The sequence below is a fragment of the Salvelinus namaycush genome, chromosome 7, assembly GCF_016432855.1.
Source record: "Salvelinus namaycush isolate Seneca chromosome 7, SaNama_1.0, whole genome shotgun sequence".
In the NCBI taxonomy this organism is placed as follows: Eukaryota; Metazoa; Chordata; class Actinopteri; order Salmoniformes; family Salmonidae; genus Salvelinus; species Salvelinus namaycush.
In genome coordinates this window covers 33,481,498-33,498,803 of record NC_052313.1, presented here as the reverse complement: position 1 = coordinate 33,498,803, position 17,306 = coordinate 33,481,498, and the positions used below count along the sequence as shown (strand labels likewise).

Below are 17,306 nucleotides of genomic sequence, written 5' to 3'. Positions count from 1 at the left end.
GTTCAGTATAACTTTTCTTGTGCATTAAATGCGTAAATCTTTGCATAATGATGTCTGTTCTAAGATGACCTTGAAAATCTCCAGAAAAAAAGTTGACAATCCGTTTCACATATATCCACTCATATGGAATTAAGGACTTTATTGAGCAATAAAAAATATACAACAGGAAAAATATTTTCCTTTTTCCGTTATCCTTAATATTGTTCCACCCCAAAATCAATCCATCCGCATACTAGACCCACGTTCCAAATGGAAAACTGAAAAAAGGGGCAGTCTGCAATTCAACAGTAAAAGTAGATCAGCTGGAACGAGTTCAAAAGCATTTCTATTTTATCGTTTTAAAACAAGTCGAGGAGGAGGACAGAGAGAGAAAGGTTTTGGTTTTACAGACGGTGTGACCGACGTTGACAGGCTAGGTCGCCACTGTCACCGCAACTGCTACATCCCTATCCTCCTCGTAGAGTTCTGCCAGTTTCTGAAACTCAGGCCCCCAGTCGTCCAGGTAGTTATAATCCTGTTCTGAGTGTGTTCCCGGGGAGTCCAGAGAGCTGATGGAACCTGTCGGAGACATTTGACCCTCGTATGCGTAGGTCTGGAGGGAGTCATATGGAGGCCCGCTAGTGTCCATGTCCGCCTCCACCAGTCTTTGTTTAATAAACTCCTGCACATCCACCTGGTTCAGCTCCGGGGGACTGTGGCGGCCTCGGTTTTGCCCGCGTTGTCGAGCCGCCTCCGGCCGGATGTCCCGTCTGAACTTGAGCTCCTCAGCGGCGGCGGGGTTCCGTAGGGTGATGATGTCGAAGGCCTCAGTGTCCTCCTCGCCGCCCCCCTCATCGTCGTATGTTACCACATTCTCGCGGACGTCCTCCTCGGAGATGATGAGGGGCTCCTTCTTGCTCCGTCGCAGGGTGATGAACAAAACCACGATCGCTGGAGGAAGACAAGGAGAGACGTCGTCTCAACATCAACAGTAATAGAAACAACGCCAACAACAAAGCGGTAAAGAGAACTACGATTGCTGCAGAAGAGAGTGACAAGCAAAAACACCATGCCAACAACAACAGTAATGGAAACAACAAAACGGTTGGTTTCACAACACCACATCTTATCAGTAGAGGTTCACTACAATATCCACGTCTGATGGCAATGCTAATGCCATGCTCTGCATGCGGTGTCACTATGTTGGTTATTAATTCATAATAAATTAACATGTTATGGGTCGTAAACAGTTAGAAAAATTAAAGCTCTGTTTTCCGCTAGGGCTCCCATAGGGCTCTGGTCAAAAGTTGTGCACTATAAAGGGAACAGGGTGGCATTTCGGATTCAGATACTTACTGTATAGTTAAAGTACCTCAGTCAATATCATAAAATGGAGTGGAGATGGTGTTGTTGTTATTGTATTTTGGCTGAGCGGTCCTGTTAAATCTGTTCCAGAGATGCGCAGTCTATAATGAGAAGATTCTCATAGCAGCTTGCATTGAGAGCGTCATTACAGCTAATACCAGTGACGGCTAATGTGTATTATTGATTTACACTCTAACACGCATCTAGCTCCTGTGCTCTGATGAAGAATCCGGAATGAATATGCATTATTATAAAAAAATTGTGAATGTTTCAGAGCCTATATTCGAAATGGCACCCTTTTCCCTATATAGTGCACTTCTTTTGACCTGGGTCCATAGAGTTCTAGTCAAATGTAGTGCACTATGTAGGGAATAGGGACATAGGGGACATGAAGTGTCCTTCAAATTAACCTTATTACCCCTATAGCAGCAGTGATGTGTGTAGCTAGGCTACATCCACAACATCTGATGATGATGCGCATAATACTGTATCTTACTCGCAAATGAACTCGAGGAGAATACTTCATTTGCTGAAGTAGAACTACTGTATCATGAACTTGTACTGGAGTTAACGGGGTTATGGTTTCTGCATTAATAATGATGTTAATAAAACGGTCATTCAGTGAAATGACCAAGCAAGTAAACGCTCACCTGCGTCTCAAATCGCTCTATAAAACAGAGCGCTATTGACTAGAACCAATATGGCTCTGGTCAAAAGCAGTGCACTACAGTATGAAAGAAATAGGGTGCCATTTGGGATGCAGGCTCAGTATAATCAGTAAAATGACATCATCCTGCTGCATTGGCAGACCAATAGAGTTCTTCTCCTTTCCATCCCTGTGAAACAGTCATGCTGAGAGCATCAAAAGGGGAAATCTTTGTATCACAACACTATTTAACTTCTCCTACAGGTGTTAATAGCTATTAACTATTTAACATCAGACACACATATGGCGGCTAGTTAGCAGCCTACCAGTGTCAATGTTTTAGGCACCCTATTTCAGGATGACACACATTTTAACACATGCGAAGTGAGAGCTTTCTCATCTCTGATGAATTAGCACTGTTGTCTTTTTGTGTGTGTGTGTTGTGTTCTCTTGCTAAAAAAAAAAGGCTCACCCTGTTGTGTTTCTATAGCATCTATACATCACCCTCTCTCCCTTCCTTTCTGTCTTTTTACCACTCTCTTTTTCTGTCTCTGTATGTCTGTCTCTCTCACGCCCGTGTTCAGGCATGAAACAGCTTTGTCTCACACTAACACTCCCTTCCCCACCTAATCTCCATCTTCCTCAACTAGTAACTCGATAAGCCTTCTCTCTCTATCACTCTCCCTGTCACTTTCTCTGTCCCCCCCTCCATCAATCGCTCTCCTGCTGATGATTAGTCATGCAGGTGCAGTCTCTCGCTCATGCATTCACTCCAAACAGTGATGATGGCCTTTAGTTGCTGTGAGCCTCAGACTCTGGCAATGCCGTGCTGAGACTGCTGATATGAATATGCATCACCTTCACGCACCGATGTCCACGGACAATCAAGGGAGAAGGGGTGAGTGGGAGATGGAAGATTCTGTTAATTATACACGCTCTCTCCCCTGTCCTACTGCTGTTCTGTTTGCTAGCCAGACTCTTTGTTGGTATTTGGCAGTGGTGCTGAAAAGGGAAAGTTGTTAGTTGTTTTCTGTGGGAACTTTGATGAATTCTATTTGATCTCGTATTATAAAGCATTTACTATACAACACATTCATTTAAAGCTGGAATCCTTAAATGGGAACTCCAAAACTATATTTCTGTAATTTCTTCATTAGTCCGGTGTTGATACAGTCAATACATGTTTTGCATGTCACCAGTCAAGTTTGGAAGATATTTGACTTTCAAGAAGCAAAGTGTTTTGTATCATCGTGATGATGGAGCCGGTGACACGTTGCTTCTTGAAGGTCCAATATGTTGAAGACTTGACTGCTGACATGCAAAACATTTTGGGATTGTATCAACAGTGGACTAATGAAAAAAATACTAAAATATGAGTTTTGAGTGGAGTTCCCCTTTAATGTTGAAATGTCCACCTCCTTTGTAATAATCCACAACAACGAAGTTACTGCCCTTCATTTTCTTTTTACTCTGATATCATTGCACACGCAAACAGTACAATATGGACTGCACATTTTCTCACCACGTTGGCCAACGCTCCTCACCTCCCTTTAGTTTACAAAACAAATACAATAACAAAGTCTGTAGGAAGGACAGTGGCGCTGTTTTCCCTACTGCGGATTCTATCTTTAACTTAAATAGTGTGTCTTTCCTAAAGTAGTAAATACAGCACAGAAAAACATTTCTGGATAGGTTTAACACAGCTCTATCCCTCTTTATAAACCTTTCTCCCAAGTCTCCTTGTCCTTTCCTTTACCTTCTATTCTCCTCTCAGTCCATCTTTCTTCACACATCCATCTACCCATCTGGCCCAATCTCACTCACTCTCTGTTCTCTACTTCTCCATCATCCTGACCTTCTCCCTATCCTCCCTCATTCTACAACCCACCTGTGTCCTTCCTCACCCTTCCATTCATCCCTTTTAAAGTATCCACCCCCTCCTGCTGCTCTCCTCCCTACCCTTCACCATGCCTCTAGGCGTTGTAACGCCCATACCCTCCACCACCATGCCCCTCAGACAAGATGCCCCCCAGGTGTTCTACTACCGTGCCCTAAGGCATGATGCCCCCAAGGCATGCACCCATCCTCACCACTATGCCCCTCAGGTGTGATGCCACCTATGCGGCCCATACCCTCCACCATGCCCCTAGACTTGCTGTTACCCAGGCCCAGACCCAGTCAACACCTACCCAGCAGGATGACGATGCACAGCAGGATGGCGATCAGGGCCCCCGTGCTGAGGCCTGCCGAGGAGAGGAGGCCCCTCTCATCCTGGCACGTCTGCACCCTCCCGTTGCGCTGGCACGGGCACACCCGCAGGGTCAGTGTGCTAGTGCCACTCAGCGCTGGCTCCCCACCGTCCCACACCACTATGGGGAGCTCGTATAGCTCCTGGACGAGCCAACTGAACTGCCTCCGCCGTGTGATGATGCTCGCTGTGTTGTCTGAAAATGGAGAGAGAGAGAACGAAAGAGAATGCATTCATTAGTGCAAATTAGCCATGTTGGCAGAGAGCAGAGGACTCATTCAGGAATAGTAGCTTCCCAGGCCACACTTCCCATTAGGGGGTATTCTGTCTAGAGCACTCCACTCGAACCCACTCCCACAGATGGATTTTTTAATGGAGATATTGAGCAAATGCACTTTCACTTTGAAATACAAATGCTTCCATTCCAGGATATACACATACAGGCTTCATCTCTCTCTCAAGCTGGTAAATGTCTCTCTTTCCATCTGTTGTCTTGATCTCTGTTTGTTTTTTGGTTTTTTTCCCCAGAGGTAGTTCTTAACAAATCAAATCAAAATGTATTGGTTGCGTACACAGTTTAGCAGGTGATATAGCGGTGCAGCGATATGCTTATGTTGCTATCACCTATCAATGCAGTCAAATGTCAAGCAATTAATTTTTTTTTTTTTTTACACAATATAAACTACGAATGTCCACCAGTATACAGTTGAAGTCGGAAGTTTACATACACTTAGGTTGGAGTCATTAAAACTTGTTTTTCAACCACTCAACAAATGTATTGTTATTAACAAACTACAGTTTTGGCAAGTCGGTTAGGACATCTACTTCGTGCATTACACAAGTAATTTTTCCAACAATTGTTTACAGACAGATTATTGCACTTATAATTCACTGTATCCAACAATCTATTACCGCTCTGTCGAGGCCTCTATCCTCCTCCCTGTAGGCTGTCTCGTCGTTGTTGGTAATCAGGCCTACCACTGTCGTAAGCAACCTTGATGGTTGAGTTGGAGTCGTGCATGGCCATGCAGTAATGGGTGAACAGGGAGTACAGGAAGGGGCTGAGCACACACCCCTGGGGGGTCCTATTGTTGAGGATCAGCTGGGCGGAAGTGTTGATGCCTACCCTCAACCTGGGGTTGGCCCGTCAGGAAATCTAGGATCCAGTTGCAAAGGGAAGTGTTCATACCCAAGGTCCTGAGCTTAGTGACAAGCTTGGAGGGCACTATGGTGTTAAAAGCTGAGCTGTAATCGACGCAACGGTTAACACGCTTGAAGGTTTTACTCACGTTAGCTACAGAGATTGGGAGCCCGCAGTCCTCATGAGCAGCGGGGGCACACGTTGGCGGCCCTGTGTTGCTTTTCTCAAAGTGGGTGAAAAAGGTGTTTAGCTTGTCTGGGAGTGAGGCGTCAGTGTCCCGGACTTGGCTGGTTTACCCTTTATAATCCGCGATTTTCTGAGGTCCCTACTTAATGCATCTCATGTCTGAGCCGTTGAATTGCAACCCTGTACTGTCTTTTTTCTCTCTGAGTCATTACAATAAATCAAGCAGCAGCAAATGAGCAGTTCACCTTCAACATCCATGAGGACACACTACTAAAAAAGGTGAGAGAGGAAAAAAGGGAAATAAATGGAGGGAATCCAGTGGATGTTGTGAGAGGCACTGGTTACGTGCCAAACGGCACCCTATTCCATCTTTAGTGCTCTACATTTTTCCAGGGCCCATAGGGAGAACGGTTTTAAACTAGCTCGTCACTGTAAAAACCTGTCCTCCACAGACAGCACTGTAGTGTAAAGTAGTAAATACCAAACTAGTGCTACCGAGGCCTCCACCAACTCCCACTCCAACCTCCAAGAAACAGGGAGAGACAAAAGAACGAGGGTAGGAGACAGATGTTTAGTATTCATTATCATTGCTTTCATATCTGAAGCCCAGATCCATTGTAATATAGACTATATTATAGCATTCTGGTGTGGAATAGAGAGGACAAGACTGTCCGTCTCTGTGTCAACTATGACATGGCAATATCATATTAGAGTTGAGTCTGTGGGCAAGGACATCATAGTCATCATTTACATCACATTCGACTCTGTCATCTCTCTGAAGTGTGTGTGTGTGTGCGCGTTTGTGTGTGTGTGAGTGAGAGAGAGAGAGAGAGCAGAGACAGGTCGCGAGCACTCTGGCACGTCATACCATACGTGCCACAAATTAACAAGAGACCAGAAAGGGATTCTGTGCTCTGTCTGGGTAACCAGAAAAAAATATGCGTTTTTAAATAATTTCACATTTATTAAAATAAACCTTGTTTAGTATTATACAGCATATCCTGACTAGCTGCAATGTAAATTCAACAATAATGAGGGTTCCAATGACTATCAATCATATAGGAAGACCTACGGGTATATAGCTATAGCTACAACTAGAAACTGAGTGTACAAAATATTAGGAACACCTGCTCTTTCCATGACTTAGACTGACCAGGTGAATCCAGGTGAAAGATATGATCCCTTATTGATGTCACCTGTTAAATCCACTTCAAGCAGTGTAGCTGAAGGGGAGGAGACAGGTAAAAAATCATTTTAAGAAGACAATTGAGACATGGATTGTGTATGTTTTCCATTCAGAGTTTGAATGGGCAAGCCAAAAGATGAACGGGGTCTGGTAGTAGGTGCCAGGCGTACCGATTTGAGTGTTTCAAGAGCTGCAACACTGCCTGCTGGGTTTTTCACGCGCAACAGTTTCCCATGTGGATCAAGAATGGTCCACCACCCAAAGGACATCCAGCCAACTTTGACACAACTGTGGGATGCATTGTAGTCAACATGGACCAGCATCCCTGTGGAAAGCTTTCGACACCGTGTAGTCCATGCCCAACGGATTGAGGCTGTTCTGAGGGGCAAAAAGGGTTGCAACTCAATATTAGGAAGGTGTTCGTAAGGTTTTGTACTCTCAGTAGCTAGGACTATTGACTGTGAATTAAGGTTGGTTCTACGGTAGCAGCTTCATTTTTCATATGCTAGGCTCCCCATTATATAACAGGGCACCGCTGGGAGTGTTTGTGAGTATTTTTGTGTGTGTGTTTTTGTTTCTGTGTCAGTGTCAGTGTGTGTGTGTGTTTCTGTTTCTTTGTGTTTTTTGAGGATGCAAGACTACTGTGTACCTTTGGGGATTTCCCCAGCCCTGGGTTAGTTAAGCACAAGTACAAACAACTCACTGGCTTCATTTTTACTTCAGAGACAATTCCTCTGCTAGAGCATTACCAAACAAACAGATAGAGACATCACTTTTTTGTGTGAAGTTATCAATTAATAGAGTTAAGAGAGGCTTTGCAGATGTTTTTTTTTTTTGGGGGGGGGTCAATAGTGATGAGCACCAGATAAACAGAGTCCTGGAATTTGGAATCCCTCTACATTCTAAAATGTCAAATTTGTGCTCTGGGGCTTTCTTTCAACATTGATGAAACACACATCAACTGGCAGCTTTCTCACTAGTAGCTAGAATTAGTACTGTAATCAAATCACATTTGATTTATTGGTCACATACATAGAACATTTTATTGTGAGTGTAGTGAACTGCTTGTGTTCCTAGCTCCAACAGTGTAGTAATATCTAACAATACACAACAATGCACACACATCAAAGTACAGAATTAAGAAATATTAGGACGAGTAATGTCAGAGTAAAAATAATATATATACATACACAACCATTCAACAGTTTGGGGTCACTTAGAAATGTCCTTGTTATTTAAAGAAAAGCAAAACATTTTGTCCATTACAATAACATCAAATTTATCAGAAATACAGTGTAGACATTGTTAATGTTGTAAATGACTATTGTAGCTGGAAACTGCTGATTTTTTAAAATGGAATATCTACATAGGAGTACAGAGGCCCATTATCAGGAACCATCACTCCTGTTTTCCAATTGTGTTAGCTAATCCAAGTTTATCATTTTAAAAAGGCTAACTGATCATTAGAAAACCCTTTTGCAATTATGTTAGCACAACTGAAAACTGTCATGCTGATTAAAAAAGCAATACAACTGGCCTTCTATAGACTAGTGGTGTATCTGGAGCATCAGCATTTGTGGATTCGATTACAGGCTCAAAATGGCTAGAAACAAAGACCTTTCTTCTGAAACTCGTCAGTCTATTCTTGTTCTGAGAAATGAAGGCTATTCCATGCGAGAAATTTCCAAGACACTGAAGATCACAGAACAGCGCAAACTGGCTCTAACCAGAATAGAAAGAGGAGTGGGAGGGACCGGTGCACAACTGAGCAAGAGGACAAGTACATTAGAGTGTCTAGTTCTTGACGCCTCACAAGTCCTCAACTGGCAGCTTCATTAAATAGTATCAGCAAAACACCAGTCTCAACGTCAACAGTGAAGAGGCGACTCGGGGATGCTGGCCTTCTAGGCAGAGTTGCAAATATTTTTTTTTACATCAATGTATTTAATGCCTAACCCTCAGTGGTGTACTGGAGGGTAAACGGAAGTAAACACAGTTTACACACCTTTTGTTTTTAGCTTGACATTTTAACGGTAGCTAGCGAACTTCCGTGGTGTTCCGTACACTTGATCTTGTTTTAGAGCCCAAAAATGTTTATACTTCCAGGTCAACTGTAATATTAATACCATTGTAAAACACAATTTCTCCCCTTTCCATTAAAATCAATGACGAGACTTTCACGCTGCCCGTTTGGCGGAGGGGGAGGCGGAGACTACTGAGAGATAGTGAAAGGTGAAGATATATTGTGTGGGGAAACTGTTTTTTCCACCCGATTTGTCCAAGTTATCACCTCTAAAATGTAAATAAAACACTATAAAGAGTTTATATAATTTCTAATTACATACCCATTTGAAGATTTGTGTCGAATTTGATTTGGGGTTTTAGGACGGCACTAAAGTTGTCTTCACAAGTAAACTGCAGCTGTCATGGCTTTTGAAAAATGTACTATTGATTGAATTAACTATTGATGAACTCACAAGTAATTCACTTTACACTCACAATTGATCATTTCTTGATAAATAAATAAATAAATACCGTTAAATATACAAGTCACACAATGTAGGGAAATGTATTATCAGAGGGGATAGATGTGATTTTGTTCAAAGAGAGAGATGAAGGAATATAATGTTACTTTATATAATGTTAATGAACAAAAGCATGAGAATGTTTGGGGTTAATACTATATCTTTCAATAGCACAGGATAAAAACTTTAATAAATGACTTAACGTTAGTAAATTACTGTATAAAGCAACAATATTAATCTAAAAATATATAACTAACAACAGTTGTAACACCAACTCACCTCTGTACTCTCACTCCATCATATACATGAACACCTGCTCTTGCCATGAAATATGCAATAGCATCATGTTGGATTACATGGAAATGATATCCACCTTTGTGAGTCCATTTCCTTGGCACTATCTTAATAAATGATGTTGCACGAACAAAACAACAGCTATACGCTGCTTATGAGGAGGTGAAGGCAGGGAGGGGCCTGAGGGATGTGGCTCACGGCTCCTGTCAGTACCTGTTTACAGGGTAGCCAATGGTCCAAAAACATTACACATAGTTCATAACTATTGCAGTTGTGACATGCTGTCTTTTAGGGATTCCAGTTAAATTTCTTCACCTGTGCACAATCAAGAGCAACAAGAGAGGCGTGCAAGAATGTTGCATCTCAATTTTGGTTAGAGCATGTCATTTGCGAACAAGTTTAATAGATAGCACACGTAAGAATTTAGGACATGCGTTATTGAGATGCATTATTGAGATTTCACAATTAGGATATGTGGTTTCCAGTTTTCCAGTGTAGTTCCTTGAGGGCCGTTGTGGTATCGACTTGAATGGGAATATACACGGCTGTGACTATAACCAAAGACAATTCTCTTGGGAGGTAAAACGGTCGGCATTTGATTGTGAGGTATTCTAGGTCGGGTGGGTTAGGGTTAGGGTTAGGGTTAGGGTCAAAATAACTTGAATTCCTGTACGTTATCACAATCACACCATGAGTCATTAAAACAACATGAAACATACACCTCAGCCTTTCTTCTTCCCAGAGAGCTCTTTATTTAGGTCTGAGCAATGTTGGCTGTATGGATAGGGATGGTATATCCGGAGAGAGCAATGATTCCGTGAAAACAGAGAATGTTACAGTCCCTGATGTCTCTATGGAAGGAGATCTTTCCCCTGAGCTATTCTACTTTATTGTCTAGGGACTGAACATTAGCAGAGCATCAGCTGTTCCGGACGACTGTGTGATCACACTCTCCATAGCCGATGTCAATTAGACCTTTAAACAGGTCAACATTCAAAAGGCCGCAGGGCCAGATGGATTACCAGGACGTGTACTCCGAGCAGGCGCTGACCAACTGGCAATTGTCTGCACTGACATTTTTAACCTGTCCCTGCCCGAGTCTGTAATACCAACATGTTTCAAGCAGACCATAGTCCCTGTGCCCTAGACCCACTCCAATTTGCATACCACCCCAACAGATCCACAGATGATGTAATCTCTATTTCACTCCACACTGCCATTTCCCACCTGGGAAAAAAGGAACACCTATGTGAGAATGCTACTGCGTGCTCAGTCCCCTCCTGTATTCCCTGTTCACCATGACTGCATGGCCAAGCACAAGTTAAACATCATCTTTAAGTTTGACAATGACACAACAGTGGTAGGCCTGATCACTGACAGCGATGAGACAGCCTAAGGGAGGAGGTCAGAGACATGGCCGTGTGGTGCCAGGATAACAACCTCTCCCTCAACTTGATCAAGACAAAGGAGATGATTGTGGACTACAGAAAAAGGAGGACAAAGCACACCCCATTCTCATCATTGGGTAGTGTGGCATGTTGAGAGGTTCAAGTTCCTTTGTGTCCACATCACCAACAAACTATCATGGTCCAAACACACCAAAACAGTCGTGAAGAAGGCACGACAATGCCTATTCTCCCTCAGGAGACTGAAAAGATTTGGCATGGGTCCTCAGAGCCACAAGAAAATTCTACAACTGCGTCATCGAGAGCATCCTGACTGGTTGCATCACCGCCTGGTATGGCATCTCCACATCCTCCGACCGCAAGGCACTACAGAGGGTAATGCGTAGGGCCAGTACATCACTGTTGCCAAGCTTCCTACCATCCAGGACCTCTATACCAGGCGGTGTCAGAGGAAAGCCCCAAAAATTCCCAAAGGCTCCAGCCAACCTAGTCATAGACTGTTCTCTCTGCTACCGCACGGCAAGCGGTTCCAGAGCGCCAAGTCTAGGTCAAAAAGGCTTCTTAACAGCTTCTACCCCCAAGCCATAAGACTCTTGAACAGTAAATCAAAATGTTTACCCAGACTATTTGTCCCCACCCCCCATTTTTACGCTGCTGCTACTCCCTGTTTATTATCCATGCAAAGTCACTTTACCTCTACCTACATGGACATATACCTCGGCTAACCGGTGCCCGCACACATTGATTCCCGACCGGAACCCCCTGTATATTGCCTCGCTACTGTTATTTTATTATTGCTCCGTATTTTTTTAATATTCTTTTTTGTATTTTGTTTCTTAAATCTGCATTGTTGGTTTAGGGCTTGTAATTAAGCATTTCACTCTAAGGTCTACACCTGTTGTATTCGGCGCATGTGACAAATAACATTTGATTTGATATACTAGGAAGCGGTGGATGGTGTGCACGCCTCTTGAGTTGAATTAGAAGTCCACTCCGAATACCTCTTCTTTGCCAGCGGCATCTTGGAGCAGGCTCTGGGATGTTCAATTATTTGAGGGGTACAAACAAAGGATCCAATTCGGGAAAGTCGTATTTCTGGTCGGAATGGTAAGTTGTATGTAGGCTGTATGTATACTGAACAAAACTATAAATGCAACATGTAACAATTTCAACAATTTTTCTGACTTACAGTTCATACATGTGACCAACCACCTCGATTCGGTCTTATGTAGCAAAATTTGAAATGTTTTTTTTTTTTTACATTGGATAAAAGCAGAGAGACAGAGCTGGTATATCATACACTGCATTTAAGGAACAATGGGAAAGTAATTATTTGAAAGTTGATTAACTTGTAACCCCACTTTTGAGAAAATGGCCCTTGAATTTATTGTACACCTACCGGAGAGCTCTTCTTTGTCTACACCCATTCAACATTGTTCATACCCTCTTAAGCCAGCCCCACCCATCTCTTTAAGGATTCACATGTGAGGTCATGTGCTAAACAGTGAGTAGTGTAGTAAAGATTAAGACGAAGTGGTAAAAGTAGCCTACAATAAGGAAAAATTCCAGGTAAACACAAAGTGTCCAGAGAAAAATATTTTATAAATATTACATGACACACTTGTCTAAATTGATGGGTCATGTGAAAGAAATGCAATAACCCCCAGCCACATCTTGCTAAGTGGATGGGTCTCTACAGAAGGTGTAAACGGTACAGTGAAATGGTTCCTTGCATAGTAGCAATATCAAAAATAGACAGTGTCAATATAAAGAAAAAAAAATTGTCAACGCCAGCAGAGAAAGAACAAGAACAATGTACAATAATAATATTGATATCAGTGATAGATGAGGTGCATACAATCAGGAGTAAAATGGCTGAGCAGCAGGATAAAAAAATAAATAGTAGCAGCAACATATGGTGTGTGTTAGGAGGGAGTCATGTGAATAGAGACACTGCAGATAGTGCTGATGACTAGGAACTCACTCCCAGTGATGAACTGGTCCGTCCGAACTATGCATGAACAAGGGAATCTATATTTGGAGAGCCGGTTTCTGTACAGCCCTTGACTTTGGTGCAGGGCATGTGATGTCCATAGCCTCTTCGTCACAAAATTCCCTGAACTTCTCAAAAATATAAGTTGTATAGCTGTGTCCAGTCCAGGTGGTGCTTGTACAGGCAGAACATCTATGGGAGGAAGGATGTCAGCATTGCACAGCAGCTGAAACCTGGTCCCGACTGAGTCCGAACGCTCCTTTGAGACGACATCAGGCTTCAGAGCATCGAAGCTGTAAAACAGGAAATAACAAAAAAATGTAAAAGACATTACAACCTTGCATAACATCAATTCACCTCCCATATTTAGAAAAGAAGAATAACCTCATACAATGCAATTAAATTTATATTCACCTGAAGTGCTGGTACTGCTTGATCTGTGGCAGCGGCCTGAATTATGGAGTCAGGTGTTGCCAGCCATAGCTTTCCACCAGCACCCTACCATTCTCCAGTCCAACCAGCTGTGGGATGTCTAACGTCAGCTAGCTAACAGTACAATTTAACTTGGGTTCTGTTGTTTAGACATGTAGCTAGCTAAACAATGAACCATAATGCCAATCCATAGAGTACTAGCAATACAAACCAATTATTATAGCTAGCTAAAGTTAACCAAATAGGTTCATTGTTAGCCTAATGTTAGCTAGCTAACTAGCTATAACTAGCAATGCAAATGTCTTTCTGAGATAATATTACTCCACAGATCCTACACGTAATGTTAGCTAGTGAGCCAGCTACCTCACGTCAGCTGGCTAGCTAACAGTAAGCTTTAACTTGCAATGAAAAGAACTTCGACAAAATTAGAAACGTATAATATCTGAAACTGTAGCTTGACTCTTACCCGTATACACGGATGAACGATTCACGGCAGACTGCAACCCCTTTCATTAAATAAGACGTCCTGTGTCGTTTCCGTTTTGTTTGTACAGCTTGCTTGGCCCGTTCTGTCAAGTCACTCTGGTTCACATCGTCTGATTCATTTTCAGAGTCAGAGAGAGCCAGCATGGTACGATCATACTCCTGAAAGTAGTCCATCACAACTTTTTCCAACACATGTACAGTTCTCCATGGCTAACGTTATATCATTAGTAAAAACTGCAGTAGAAAGGATTATCTACTCATAACGAGCAGCTCATTTTATTGACAGAATATGCTAGACGGCAGTTCAATCCGAAACTCATATCTCGGCATGTCCAGCCCGTTCATTATCTCAGCCAATCATGGCTTCTAGGAAGTTTCGTTTTTCTGTGGCTAAACCAACTAGGCTTGTAATCAACTGTATTATTACTTACAGATGGCATACAGGTTTGTTATTAAGGCACATGGAAGTTCAAATGTTCAAGAAGGCATTTCTGCCAAAAACACATTTTGATAAAAAATTAAAATAAAAAAAAACATTAAAACTCCTGTCCTGTGAAATCGTGAATTGCGACATATGCCTAGTTTCCTGAAACGAGTCACATGTATTTCAATTGACCAAATGTATTATATTCATTAGGCCCTTAACTACGAATTTCACATGACAGGGCAGGGGTGCCTGGGAGGGCATTGGCATATCCACTTGGGAGCGAGGCCCAGACAATCAGTATGAGTTTTTTCCCCACAAAATGGCTTTATTACAGACAGAAATACTCCTCAGTTTCCTCAGCTGTCCAGGTGGCTGGTCTCAGATGATCCCGCAGGTGAAGAAGCCGGATGTGGAGGCCCTAGGCTGGCATGGTTACATGTGGTCTGCAGTTGTGAGGCTGGTTGGACGTACTACCAAATTCTCTAAAACGGCGTTGGAGGCGGCTTATGGTAGAGAAATGAACAATCAATTCTCTGGCAACAGCTCTGGTGGACATTTCTGCAGTCAGCATGCCAATTGCGTGCTCCTTTAAAATGTAGACATCTGTGGCATTGTGTTCTGTGACAAAACTTAACATTTAAGACTGGCCATTTATTGTCCTGAGCACAAGGTGCACCTGTGTAATGATCATGCTGTTGAATCAGCTTCTTGATATGCCACACCTGTCAGGTGGATAGATTATCTTGTCAAAGGATAAATGCTTACTAACTGGGATGTAAACAAATTTGTGCACAACATTTGAGAGAAATACGCTTTTTGTGTGTATGGAACATTTCTGGGATCTTGTATTTCAGCTCAGGAAACATGAGACCAACACTTTACATTTTTGTTCAGTATAATAAGACAAAAAACTTTCTGGGCTAATAATGCAAGAAATAAAAAATATATAAAATACTGCAAAATGACTTTGAAGCTAGAAGCAGAGCTGCCATATCTGTCGGCGCCATCTTGGAGGGGCAGGTGTCGAGGGAGCGAGGAGGGGTTGGGGGTTGTCTGAGGGGAGGTGTGTGTCTAAGGGTGTGTGTGATGGATTTTTATAAATTTCATGACAACAGAGGGAATCATTAGGCGCTGGCAGACAGACATCTGCTCCCAATGTCTGTAGTAGGGCAACAGGGATGAAAGAGCCTGTTCTAAGTGGTAAGAGCTTACTCTATCACACACATTACAGTCAACAGCAGAACGTGCAGCGTGGGTTTCCATGCCTCACACGTTCTCAGTCTCGACACTTACACTTTGAGTAGAGTACAGACTGAAAATAATCTTGGTTATAGATAGTGACAAGAGACCCCCTTTTGAAATGTGAATAACGCCTCTCCTTTTCAGTACAACAAAAGAAGAAGCATGCTAAAGAGACGTGAAAGGGTAACATAGCCACTGTGAAAAGACGGAGTCTCTATTGTGGATGACTGAACGGGAATAGGAACTACTAGTACCTACTTACAAGTTTGTATGGAACGAAGTCACAGATGACACTCCTATTTACCACAAGACTCCCCAAGGCATGTGAGCGGTTTCTTTGCATAGCATTTAGTCTGTCTGTGTCATTATACAGCACACACAATGGTTCAATTTCTGATTAACTAAACTGTGAAAAGATGACCGGATTACGGCTTCCTGTATTATAAACAGGTGAAGCTAATCTACCTACAGAACGTGACAAACTGAATAAACAGAATAAAACAGAGCAAACATACATGGCAGTAATCAGCGCAGTAAATTAAGTCACGTAACAGGTTTCTTGACACCCTGTTAAATCTCTTAATAGCCCAGTCCTCGTTAAAAAAGGCTTTACCAATGTGACCTGATGTCACGACTTCCGCCAAAGTCGGCTCCTCTCCTTGTTCGGGCGGCGTTCGGAGATCAACGTCACCGGCTTTCTAGCCATTGCCGCTCCATTTTTCATATATCCATTTGTCTTATCTTGTTTCCATACACACCTGGTTTTCATTTCCCCAATCAATCTACTTGTATTTAACCCTCTGTTTCCCATCATGTTTCATGTTATTGTGGTGTCTTATTACGCGCTTTACTTTTGTTATGTTCCGTGTTTTGAGCGCATTTGATTTATGTAGTGCTCTCGTTTTGTAACTAATATAAAGTGCGCCTGTTTACATCACACTACTCTCCTGCACCTGACTTCGCCTCTTATACACCCGTTGACACCTGAACAACACTTGACAGTAATAAGTGAGCTGCACCCTCAGCGCTCAGTGAAGCATCATGATAATAGTTCATCACATCAATTCAAATGTGCTGAAAAGGATAGACAACATCCTACATGTATTAGTATAATTTAATCATCATTAAAGGCAGCTGAACCCCCCCCCCCCCTCCCAAAAAAAACTGCATATTTTGCATCGATATTAGTTAGAAACATTGTTTCGGGTGTAAAATGGACTACAAATTGTAAATAGCATATTTGGTCATGAGGTCAGTATCTTCAAAACTGCATTGTGAGATTTACGGAACCTGTTACGTTCCTAGAGCCAGGGTTCTAAATTAAACATTTTCATTGGTGGCACTGGTGCTCCCAAATTAAAAAAGTTAGGAACACTACATGAAATTTAGGAGCACCAGAAAATATGATAAAATAACGGAAAAGTGGTGCGTGCATATGTATTCACCCCCTTTGCTATGAAGCCCCTTCAGAAGCCACATTATTAGTTAAATAAAGTCCATCTGTGTGCAATCTAAGTGTCACATGATCTGTCACATGTATATATACACCTGTTCTGAAAGGCCCCAGAGTCTGCAACACCACTAAGCAAGCGGCACCACCAGGCAAGCGGCACCATGAAGACCAAGGAGCTCAAAACAGGTCAGGGACAAAGTTGTGGAGAAGTACAGATCAGGGTTGGGTTATAAAAAATATCCGAAACGTTGAACATCCCATGGAGCACCATTAAATCCATTACAAAAAAATTGAAAG

At 42.5% G+C, this 17,306-nt stretch overlaps 1 protein-coding gene across 1 annotated transcript in view; it reads right to left on the bottom strand.

The window, feature by feature from the left end:
- Nucleotides 1-412: 412 nt before the first annotated feature.
- The window catches only part of LOC120050702 (cadherin-18-like), a 144,000-nt gene continuing 127,106 nt past the window's right edge, over nt 413-17,306 (bottom strand). The window contains exons 10-11 of the mRNA XM_038997273.1: nt 4,180-4,434; nt 413-930 (exon numbers count right to left, since the gene is read on the bottom strand). Coding sequence (XP_038853201.1) covers nt 413-930; nt 4,180-4,434 — 773 coding nt within the window. The remainder of the gene's footprint in view (nt 931-4,179; nt 4,435-17,306) is intronic.